This window comes from Grus americana, chromosome 4 (assembly GCF_028858705.1).
Source record: "Grus americana isolate bGruAme1 chromosome 4, bGruAme1.mat, whole genome shotgun sequence".
NCBI classification, from domain to species: Eukaryota; Metazoa; Chordata; class Aves; order Gruiformes; family Gruidae; genus Grus; species Grus americana.
Window position 1 is genome coordinate 39,309,955 of NC_072855.1, and position 12,580 is coordinate 39,322,534.

At 34.9% G+C, this 12,580-nt stretch overlaps 1 protein-coding gene across 3 annotated transcripts in view; it reads right to left on the minus strand.

Moving 5' to 3' along the window:
* The window catches only part of WDR17 (WD repeat domain 17), a 59,589-nt gene that overhangs the window by 12,966 nt on the left and 34,043 nt on the right, over nucleotides 1-12,580 (minus strand). For all 3 annotated transcript variants that reach the window (XM_054824765.1, XM_054824764.1, XM_054824763.1), the window contains 12 exons: nucleotides 11,894-11,985; nucleotides 10,643-10,725; nucleotides 9,651-9,737; nucleotides 8,739-8,903; nucleotides 7,952-8,154; nucleotides 7,676-7,825; nucleotides 7,451-7,581; nucleotides 5,692-5,817; nucleotides 3,285-3,440; nucleotides 2,935-2,999; nucleotides 2,411-2,543; nucleotides 821-912 (listed from right to left, as the gene is read on the minus strand). In XM_054824765.1, coding sequence (XP_054680740.1) covers nucleotides 821-912; nucleotides 2,411-2,543; nucleotides 2,935-2,999; nucleotides 3,285-3,440; nucleotides 5,692-5,817; nucleotides 7,451-7,581; nucleotides 7,676-7,825; nucleotides 7,952-8,154; nucleotides 8,739-8,903; nucleotides 9,651-9,737; nucleotides 10,643-10,725; nucleotides 11,894-11,985 — 1,483 coding nt within the window. The remainder of the gene's footprint in view (nucleotides 1-820; nucleotides 913-2,410; nucleotides 2,544-2,934; nucleotides 3,000-3,284; nucleotides 3,441-5,691; nucleotides 5,818-7,450; nucleotides 7,582-7,675; nucleotides 7,826-7,951; nucleotides 8,155-8,738; nucleotides 8,904-9,650; nucleotides 9,738-10,642; nucleotides 10,726-11,893; nucleotides 11,986-12,580) is intronic.

Here is a 12,580-nt window from a genome sequence, read left to right on the forward strand (position 1 = left end):
ACCACATTTCCTTCTGTACCCTAAAATTTCTATGTTTGAGTTACAGATAATGACACCACTAGCTTTCAAAATGCAGTTTGAGCTTCATCCACCAATTATGTTGGTGCGTATTCAGGTGGATCAGTTTCTCAAAATCTATCTCAAGATGGAAATGTCTCTTCAGACTGACAGAAGAAAAATCAAATATTTGAATATTCATTCTGTACCAGTGAAGCCTGCATAAATATCCAATTGCTCAAAAACTGCAAGTGCAAATGCAGTAACTACACAGCCTCCAAATTACTTTCGTTACTACACATATAACTTGACAGTGTGATTCAGGCTTTTCAGTAGTTCTAAATAAGAAAGATGCATGGTTTCTTTTATGAGCACAGACAATGAAAATAGGGCCATTAGTGTACATTGTCCAAAACTTCACTGATGATAAACAGTGAAGCTTCAGGAGAAGATGCATAAAACAGAGTCTCACAGATACTTGTTAATGCTAGATCTTTCTCAATTTACCAAAAGTTCTAAGTAAATATGATTAAACATGTAGCATATTAAAGTGCATAGGAATGCATCTTAAAAAACCAAGCAAATGACAAGAATCTTTATAATACATGGAAAGACCCATTTGGTGCTAGGAGGCAGCACAATGGGGGAATTATTCACTGTAGCATCAGTTAGTAACTCTATCAACTACGTAGCAGAAGATGTAACATTTTGTTGTCAAATTTTACATTGCTGATGCCAAATTATACCACTAAGGTTTGTCTCCCTTCATGACTTTACATTCTGCACTGAAATGAGGCATTAGATGTAAACTAGAACAACTTACTCGTTATAATCATCTGTATTGTTTCCATCAGAATTTGAATATCCACTTGTTGTGGAGAGTGGTGACATTTGTATATTTCCCTCACAAGCTGCCTAGAGGTGAATAAAAAAAATGGATTAATTCATGCACCAACCAAAATGAATATGAAATGTGATTTTTCAACAACATAAAAAAAATAAATTAAGATCTATAGAAATCCTTCTAAAGACCAGTTATAATAAAGGAAATGTTTAAACCAAAGAACTTACTTATAGCTAAATCTTAGCCCAGTTTTAGCCAGTCATACAAGAAATTCTACAGAAGCAAGAGACCTCTTCCTTCCTATGAATTTGTACAGCATTTTTCCAGCATTTGAATACATTTAAAATGGATAGTGAGGGCTACCACCTTGATTTTTACACCCTTAGGAGCAAGTGGCTATGAGTGAAGGATGAACTCCATAGACACTTCTCAGTAGGTATACCAGCAAATCTGGAAAGGTTTACATTGTGGCATAAGCTGAACCTTTTTTGTGTCTGGCAATAAATTATTTCTAACATTAAATGAGAAGTCATCAGTGTGGGTTAAAAGGCAATTCTTTCATGTGCTTTAAGGTGTAGCTGGGATAACAACATTAAAACTCAGGGCTCAGTTAAAAGTGAAAAAATGTCCTGTTATTTTATTGCTTAATATTATCTGATTAAACCTTTGAGACAAAGACTACTCTATGAATTGTAATAAAAGCAACCCCTGCAATGTGTCTCTCAGAAGAAAAATGAAGATCATTCTAAAGCTTTAAGGTTTAAACATTATAACTTGTTAAATTTAAGCATACCTCAAAGTTAAAATCTCTGCACAACTATTAGAAGAACAACAACATACAGACACACAATTTCTAAAGGATAAATTCACAGGTATTATTGAAGTTCTTACCTCTGAAGGCAATTGAACTTTCAAGGACAGGTAGGAATGACAGAATGTACCAGGGACAAGTCTTGATAGTTTGTTAAATAAACTATGTTAAGTATGCATAAATTACTCAAAAAGGATAAAGAAACAGTGAGAAAGAGTGAAAAGTATCAGTCTCGCATGTATTGTGCGCCCTTTAAACTTGTGTTTACATTAGGAAGCAGACAGAAGATACATACTTTTGGTAATTTCTTGTGCTTTTTTGCATTCATTTAAAAGTTTGAATTCCTATATTGATTACTACTGCAACTGAGCAGTTTCACACAAAGATTCTACAGGAAGTAGTATAACCAAGACCTCAGTAGAAATGCAAGAGAAATCCTACATGTCTTAGACGTCAAGGGCAATACTGACTGCTAAAATCAGGTTAATTTTCTACTTCAGCCAAAACCATATACATCAGTTTTCATTATGGGCATTTGATTGCAATATAGAAGAATCAGGCTTAAAATCTGTAAGCACGAGATACCTTCTTATGATGTCTGCATAAAATCTGGCCAATAGGATACGTAAGTAAGGAGTAGGGCATCATTAGCCATATTGCAAAAGTGAACACAGCTAGCCTTTTAAATATGCTTGTCATCTTCAGAGTTAGAAAGGAATAGCTAAACACATCTCCTGCACTGTTATACGTAGTAATACCTGTGCGACAAGCAGCGCCTCTTTAAGCTGGCCTCTTGAAGTAAAGAAAGAAACTAGTTTCTTCACATCTCCGATAGCTATACAGTATGGGATGACATCATCGTTTTCTTCCTGAATTAACTGATCAGCTCTCCTAATTAAACAATTGAATAAACAAACAAGAACGATCTACATATATAATTGATCATTAAACTTATCTCTATGGTATAGGTATTAGATGAAGCCATATAAAGTTCATTGAAACCCATTTGCCTTTCAAGACCTCAGAAGACTTGCAAACTGTGGATACTGCACTAAAGAGTTTTCAGTTAAACTTGTTATTTATGCTCAACCCTTTAATTTGATTCCTGTACACAAAGTCATTGTTGAAAACCCCAACAGTTCCATCCCAAAGGTTACTGAACAAAAAGTAACATCACTAGAATGCTGCAAAAAAAGCCAAGTACAACTGATATTAGTATCCATCCTTCCTACTTGTCTGTGGACAGAACCTACAATTCAGCATCATATTTTTATTACCTTACCTTTGCGTTAATTTCCTCCAATATTTCATCGATACACCAGGTGCAACTGAGAGCGCTTTGTCCCACTAGAAGAAAACAGCAATACATTTAACGTGACCATTTTATTTAGAGAAACAGCTGTGTTTTTTAACTGTTTTCATGTTTCTCCCATTAAAAATAAATTTGTGAAGAGGTTAAATAAGGATGAGCTATGCATTAGACTGCATAGTTAAAAATAATATAAAAATGGAGCAAGATTACTCTTTTCTGGACTTATGACCCATTTTGTTGCTATCCCATCTTTGCTAGGGTAGCTGGTTTTCAGAAACCTTCATGTTTTATTGTTCTTCAATAATGTTCTGACGTTTTACCTCTCCAAGTTCTACCATTAGTTCACAATATCGCTGAATTTGTCCTAATCTTAAATGTATTTCTGCAGCTTCTTTAAGCCTCTCCTCTTTGCTTGGTGCACCAATACCACCTCCAAACTTGGACATTTTTACTGTTGTCAGTTCTTGTGCCTTGGACTGAGGGGGGAAAAAAAAAGTAAAAAAAAAAGTAAAAGTACAATTTTCTGTGATGAAAACAAGTTTTCTTAAGAATGAACTACAGTCAAACATTACAATGACATATAAAAGTTACCATTTAAGAAACAATCCTTTTGAGAAAAGGCTAATTGGAAGAGATTACAGTGAACTAATTAGAAGATCTTACAATGAGATTACAGATAACTTTATATTGTTAAAGTAACTGTGTTAGTGTTTTGTTGCACACATATGTTTTCCTCCATTATCTTCCTTTAATCTCTTTTTTTAATAATTTTTTTCTCAACCATTTTCTCATATGTAATAGTAATCCACCCAGATGTCCCTCATAAAAATCTTGATGTTTTTTAAATTTAAAAAATATTTATGAACATAAACCATACAGAGCTGGAAATTGTACTTATTACCATTATAATGCTGTCCAAATAAAGAAAGAATAAAGAGAGTAGGCTCGACCCGTGTCTTGATCTGTCATACCCTTTTAACCATGTGATCAATAAATGATTTATATACCTAACCACTGCAATTTTCATATTAGTTGAAGAAATAAGACTAAATTTCTCCATCTGGCAGAGTTTGAGAAACAAGCTGCAACAGGATTACATTTAACAAAAAAAAAAGTAAAAGGACTTCACATTTCAAGAATTCTCAGTTCAACTGTCTATCATCAATGCACACGAGATGGCGTTTGGCTATTCATGGCTTTACAATACCATATATGGAACATGGAAGACAAACTGCACATTCTTCAAAGTAAACTGCAATGTAGACCAATGGCAGCTGCTGAAAAAGGCAAAGGATCTGGTGTTTTTAAAACAAACTATGTTACTTTTTCACTTGGCACCTCTATGTCTTTCACACTGAAGACTCCAGTGTATCCCCTCTGTTTGCCAGAAACAGAAAAATATACTTGCTCTAGGTCCCTACTTCATCCTGAAACGTCTAGGTGCTGCAATGCCACTATCCAGTTTCCTAAGGAAAAAATGGCATTAGCGGCCATACACAAGCAGCCAGCATAACCTTACCCCTACTTTCTCTTAAAGCTCTCAAGCAAGATCCTGAGTCAGCAAAAAAAGGGGACAAAATGCTTTTGATTAATGCGAACACTTAATCCAAATCCACAGAATGATCAGCAATTGCTGTAGCTACTCTAGGTCACCCGAGTTACAAATGCATGAAGTTATGTTGGAGGGATAAACAGACTGCTTGCACTGCATGAGTCAAGAATTAATTTCTTCTTCTCAGGCTAACTGGCTGAGAAAATTGGGTTTAGGACACACAAACACCCCTCCCAAGCTTCATAGCAGCTGCTCTGCTATGTTAACAGTTAATATCACCAATAAAAAAAAAAACAACAAAAAAAAACTTTAAGTGATCAAAGAGTGTCCTACATACCTTCTGACTCTTGAGAGTCTGTGATTTCATAAAAGAGACAGCCTGCAACAGCAAACCAGGTGATACCTGGCAGGCATTTAGCCCTGGGAGTGGCAGGTGGGGAGTTACGCATTTCCTGATCCATACCAATAGCTATTTTACCTCTATTTCCAACCCTGTCAGAGTATGGGATTCTTTAGTATCCCTCAGAAGTCCCTGACAGAAACACATATCCCCATATTCTGCACAAATTGTATGTCTAGTTGCATATTCATATACGCAGCTACTAATAAGTTTATAGTCTAGTACTTCACATTTCACGTTCACATCAGAGTCACTCTTCAACTGCATATCTGTATTAATGACAGGTTCTTGTTTTTCCACTTCTTCCAGACAGCTACAGTGCACATTTTTGCTGATTCTCCTCTATTTTCAGACATGACCTCCCCTGCCCCTGCATCTTAACATAACTACAAACTTCATGATTATACAACCAAATAATTTGACTTTGCTGAATATAAAAGTATGGTAATATAATAGGGAAGACAAACTCACTTCATAGCTCAAGCTGTAATGATGCTTGCTTTGCAATTTCTTTTCATTATTTTGGAAAATGCTTTTCTAGTTAAAAACCATAATCTAGCATTTTAACACTGAGTATGCATGAAGTCACACAGACTTCTCTAGATGCTATTGTTCTAACAGACCAGTATTACACAGGGAACTGATATTGCACAAATATCTTTGGACATGAAATAAATTGTGACCCCTCTGTAAAGCATTAAATGTTATTTTTAAAAAGAACGAAATACTGTATGGATAAACAACCATTTTCACATACCGTTAATGCTTCACTTACCATTCTATATCTAACGAGATGTTTCATATGCATAATTCCTTTGCAGTAGTTTTGTGGAAGCAAACTGTCATCCTGTCCTTTTATCACAGCAACTAAATCCCATAAATTTTTGCAGCCTCCTGGTGGCTAAAATTGTTAGGAAGAAGAGAGTTGTATTACAGTAATGTTCAAGAGAAAAACTTGAACTTATAAAGACATTGGAAAACATTTGTCAGTCAATTCCAAGAAATACAATTTCAGACCATTTCAGTATATTAGAATCTTTATTATGAAGATATGAATTAGTTCAAGATACTACAACTCCTTCAGTCTTCTCAACGATTGTGAAGATACAGCAAGATCTGTGAACGTAAGTATTTGGTTATGTGTGGACAGAGTTGAGGGTTCGCCATTAGAGTTTTCCGTTTTGCTCCCAGAGGACTACAAGCTATCTGGTGGCTACTGCTGGTATAAAACAACATTCAGCTTCTGGGATGCAGGAGCTGCCCCAGTACTTGTTTACCATTTTCTGTAAAGCAAAGGTGTGGGCAAGGTAAAAAACAACTTCAAGGCTCGACTGCCACAATCTGGTTTACTAGCTTGATATTAAATCTTGAAATAGACACATACAGTATCACTGCATATTCACAAAATCTTACAGGCTATCAAGGTGAATTTTTTTTTTAAATAAATTTTAAGCATTTTTGTTGGGTCTACCATTTTAATCAATCTTTCTGTGGAACTAGAACAATGGTTTAACATTCAATGAGGTCTAGAAGAGAGTTATTAAAACCTTAAAAAAAAAATAAAAATCATTAAACCTTTGACCTGAAGGAGCTTTTCTAAGAATAACAGGATTACAAGTTTAGAAGTCCAGTTATTTCTGAGCTGGTAGACAGTATAGGATCCTGCTAGGAGGGGAAGAAAAACAAAAAAAAAAGTCCAAACCAAAACCAAAAAGACTATTCCCTCTTCTTACAGTCCCTTAAAGCTCTTACTTGACTCCCCATAGTTTTGTGATTGAGAAATACTCTTTCAGCATTTTTAAATCATACACTTCAATCCAGCTAGAAATCAAAACAAATATTTTGGATAGACTAAATCCTTGTAGATCAGTGTATTGACTTAAATTACAACAGTGCTTGACACAAGCTGTAATTCCAGGTAATTTTTGTCCTTGTTCTACCTCAAGTTCAGCTCCTAGGCAGGTAAGCACTCACAGTGACCCTGTAGTTTGTATTTTTAACTCTATTGCACTGAGAGGCTGCAGTGATTTATAGGAAATACTACTGTGCAATGGAGCAAAGGCAATAGATGAATACTGGGGCATGGGTCATCCACATCTACAGCTCCTAGAAATTAATACAGCAGTTTTGGCACAGAAACTTGGGCAGTTCAAACCTTATTTGTAATGAGGGTGTCCCTTTGATGGATTAAAATTTAAAACTCCAATGTAGTTTGATAAAACCTGCCTTTTCATTTTCTTCAATAGAAAATTCTTGCCAAATCAAACTTTTACTATGGAAAATTAAATTATCTAACCTATTTCACTTTGTCAAAAATTGGTGTTCGCAACTAAACCAATTCAGTCATGGACATTTTTACATGCAGAACTGTTAAGAGATAGAATTGATTTCTGCATATTTTCTGAGCAGGGTCTCCCCTTAAGAAAGGGAGGAAAAAAAATGGTAGAGAAGAAAGAAATTTCAGTTTTGGAGATTGACTTCAGAAGAGAAAGTCATGCAAACTGACAACATCCTTAGGTTTGCAGAATACTTACTGAAAAACATTCTGAAAACCACCTTAGTTTTTTTCCTCGAGGATTTCCTGTCAGTTTTTCCACTTCTTGTTTAATATCCCTGGAAACTTTACCACACAGCAAAGGAGGAGCACCAGATTCCACAGCACGATCTAACATACACAAAGATTTATATATGAAAATTTTAAAAAAAAAAGTATAGTAACATACAGAAAATTAAAACAATGCTATATTCAGTTTTCTTACCTGTATTAGCAATAATCTCATCCCAGCATCTATCTGCTAAAATATTTATTTGTAGAGGGTTTATGAGAGGTGTCAATGACCACAGTCTCACAGTGGAGTCACGAGAGCAAGATGCCATAGTAAATGGACGACTAGGATGACATGTTAAGCCTATTAGACAGGAAATTTAAAAATGTAATTAAATAATTAAGTCTATCTAATAACCAATTTGATTAAATTATTTTATACATTTTAAAATATTTAAAAATGCATTTCAATACAGAAAAAAAATATTACCATATACATCTGCACCATGATCATAAACTGTGTCCAAACATGTTCCATCTCTTGTGTCCCAGACTCGAATTGTATAGTCCCAACTGCCGGATATTAGAAGGTAAGGAATTTCAGGATTCCACATCAGTCCCCGTACTGGAGCTGTATGTCCACTAAGAACATTTATACAAGTATCCTGTGTATAATCCCATATTCGAACAGTACTGAAACAGGATAAAAGAGACCTATGTCCATCAAATCACCTACTGAAATATGATTATCTCTTCAGCAATATTCTAAGCTTCAAATTTATCATTATGTTTATTTGCAATATGTTTATAGAAGTTGTAATAGAAGAGGTTGGAGCCAATGCCCCAAAAAAATGTCATCAAACCCAACAAAACAGAAGCACCCATTAAAAATCTCCACAGATTCTACTTAATTATACTTTTGAAAGACATCAAATAAGAGCACGGCTTACGCCCATATCTTTAGACTTAATGTAAGCATGTGGTATCCACCTTGTATCATTCCTGGGAGTAACAGGTATCAGTCACTGACTCTACTCTTGGGAAAGCATTTGGAAAGTTGTATTGCTATAGCAGTTGTGACAATTATCCTCCTGCACAAATACTGTATTAAGCTAACAACAAAGTTACAGTCTGAATCTGAACAAGGCAGAGATTTAGCTTATTATATTATTCACAGAGTTTTTGAAGGTGCCAGCACCAGTATGACTGAAGATATTAAGTTTCTCTGTTAGTCCTACTTGAGATTTTAAGTTGTCTAATAGTTCGGAAATACACACCCATCATCAGAGCCACTGCAGAGGATTCCTTCTCTCAGGGGAGACCACCGTACATGAAACACCTTTGCAGTATGTCCTGTAAAAACTTTCAGTGGCTGATCTGAGCTGGTTGCCAAGTAGTAAACACGAACATTTTTATCTTCACAACCAGTAGCTATCATATCTCTGCAAAATAAAAGTAGTAAACTCTTTGGTCACTGCAATCATCGAAAGTACTTACGTTTTTTTAGTTTAAAATAAATATGATGTGTATTTTGCAATGTAATTTAAAAATATGTTATTTTTGCTTCTCCTTTATCTCTTTATGATGCAATTATTGATAAACTAATTAAATGCACTACATCAGAAAAAAACTGATAAAGATCCATTAGTCACAACAGGGAATGGCATTTGCACTACAGTCTGACCAAATACCTAACACAACTATTAATAGTTTGAAGTGCTGTATAATTGTTTTATGACAAAAAGTTCTCATGTTATTAGGAATAATCTGCAAAATTAATATATATCACAGTGTATTTAGTTGCCTGCTTTATCTGTAGCTTATCAGTCATTAGAAGGAAGCTAATCTAAACCCCCCTTTCCTGGTATTGAATGTTTGCTTTCCCCCCTCGCCCCCCCCAATATATAGTTAGCCAGAGATTTATTTTTTTTTTCCTCCCATCAATATGAAAAGATCCTCTTTTGAAAGTTAAGTAGTCCTTGTCCTACTCAACACATTGACATGCTGGGCAATGAAACATACTACTGGGAATATAGAGCTGGTAAAGACATATCCTACTGTGGAACAGAAACTATTTCAGTGCTCTAATATCACAGTAAATATCACATTCTAAATAATTTTGTGTTACTTTATTGGTAATAAATTTAAATAGTAAATATTATAAATTCTTTCAGCTAATTTTCACTTACTTGTTGTTTTGACTCCAATCACAGCCAAACACTGCAGCTGGATGTTTGTACTTGTGAAGAACCTTGCCGTCAATGGTTCGAATAATACTGAAATCAATTACAATGTAATATTATAAGGAAAAAAGCATTCTGAGTAGGCTATCCAAAAGTCGTTTGACTCTGTGCAAATAAGCCAGATAGTAAAAAAAAGTATACAGAAAGAAAATTATAAATCTTTATTCCCACAGCCCCTCAACTACAAGGCTAACTATGTATTTCCCAACAAAACATTTAATTGGACTTCAGAGTCCATGTTCCTTCAGAGGGGCTGTCAAGATGTCCACTGTGGTGCCCCCCTCCCTGAAAGAATCCTCACAGCCCAAAATCTAAAGTTGTAGCTATGGCTTTAAAGTACAAACAGACCTTTAGAGATTGAAAAAAAAAAAAATTTGATTGATTGTTTTCTGAAATTCATGCTCGTGTTATGTTTGAACTGCAATAACAGGTAGCAAAGGAAAAGAATGAGCAAGGTTTTTAAAATGTATTGGAACACAATACATGCAAATTTGTTCTCAATGGGCACTTGCAAGTTTTTACAAATAAACTATTATACTCCTATGATAGTACAATTACAATTGCTCTGTTCTAAAATAGTGATTCCTAGTCCTTGAAATAACAAACTTAAAGAAATAAATAAAACTTAAGACAAGTACGGTGGGATAGCTTTTGAAAACTGTCTTCCACATCTACAGATAAGAAACCTAGAAAAATACTCTTGGCTACATAAAAATCAATGTTTAATTTCACTATCAGAGTGTCCTAGACACTATTCCTTTTGCAAACAGTTCCTTTATTTTTTTCTTAAAATCATGAAAAATATATTCTAAAAAATACAGGAGATTAATATCATCTAGTAAGAATAGCTTTAAAATTAATCATTGATAGTACTGTCAAAGTTTACTGACTTGAGAAGTGGATTTACCAATTATTTTTTTTCTTCCAGTAACACTCACCAAAATCCATCACCGCTGCAGGTTGCTATTCTTTTGGAATCTTTATGACTCCAGGCAATGCAGAAGATTCCATTCTTTCCATGCTTCAAAAAATGCAAAATACCTATCAATAAGAAATAATTCACCTCTTTTTTCTCTCATCTCTTGACTCCTTTATTTTATTCTCCTATGGGCTTCAGCCCTTTTCTCCCAGTGAAGTATACTGTACAAAACCACATTATAATGAGTCCTCAATATAGCTAGGATAACTGAGAATCCAAGTCCAAAAAATTGGGACTGAACAGAGACACAGTAAAACTGCCATACTCTCCAGGATCCAAGAGACAAAACTGGGTTAAACTGAAAAATGAGCAACCCATAAGTATATGAACCTGAAGCTTGAGTAAAGGTTAGCTACTTGTTGGAATAAAAAAGGTAGTGGGCATGAATAATTGTATTTATGGTATGTGAAAATTTAAGTGTTGTGTGTATCAGGACAAGTGTTTGAGAAAAGATGTTTAGTAGCAGAAGTGCAAATCTTCTGAGTGCTAGAACTCAGGAACTCTTGAAAGGATGTATGTATATTTGTTTTCTGTGCTGCCCCCCGCCCCCTTCTCTGTCTTCTTAAACAGCGTCCTTTATCCTCTGATGCAGATGCCACAGTTAATTATGTCTGTATAATCTGAAGACTACAGCTACATACGAAGAATACACAAAATAGTATAGAATACTACACCACAGTATTAAACAGCTCCTTCTGCCAATAACAATTATGCGACTGTTTCAGGACTTGCAAACGCTTGTATAGATTTCAGGTACTACAAGGCAAGATTCTAAATAAGGCACACTGTTTAGTGTGCTGCAAAATGAAGCTGTATTGGTCTAGACTTTAGGGACTGAAAATTTTTTCTGGGCCATATGTTTAAAAAATACAGAACATGATTTTACACTTTGGTACCCAGTTTGAAGTCTATATGTCCACATACCTTTACATGTTTAAGAAAGAATCAGCTATGCTTTTGCTGTGTATCACTACAGGACTAATTTTAAGACAAAGGAGACCATCTGGAGTTTCACCATTATCGTGTCACAAACCCAGTCTGATGAAGTAAAAGTACTTCTGCCTCAGAGATAAATTGGTACCCACATAATTCTTTATCATAGCACCTTTTAAAAACATATGAACTTAGACTCATCTTTATTTATTGGCACTAGAGGGAATGACTAACTTATATTTCATATAGACAAAAAAATTATGTAAACTCATCTTACCTCACTGAATCTGGTTATCATTTTGCCTTTTGGGACATCCCAGATGAAGCCACCATTTCTGGATGTTGCACCCGCTATGCAGTTCAGATCTCCTTTAGAGAAAGATATTTGTAAGATCTCACAATAAGATCACAATATTCTTTGACTAACACGTTTCTACTTTAAATTCAAGAGATGTAATATAAACAGAAAACATCAGTGGCACATAAACAAGAGTTTTTCATAGCTTAAGGCCAGCATTTGATACTAAGTCACAAACACCAACTTCAACAAAAGCCTGACCTGCTTTTCTACATTCCTATTTTGAGGAACGGGTAAAATAGAAGTTGTATTTTTATAAAAACATATTGTCAATGCCTGCTGAAAGTCTTGCTGTTAAGGTGACAAGAAAATAATGTTCATGATGCATATGACTCACACTGAAAGAAAGATACAATTTCAATGTTTCAAGCTTAAATTTGTAGCAACTAGAGCATTTTCTTTTAAAGTTCCCTACATATGAGGACAAATCAGGAAGAACATGAGAGAACATGTAACAGTACTTTGTTTTCTTAATTTTGCACCACTGCAGCACCTAAGCCATCAAGAACGTACTTGAATCTGTAACCATACTCCACAGGGCAGAAAAGCTGAATATATGACTCCATAGTGAAAACCTGAAAATTGAATTCACATCTAATCCAAAAG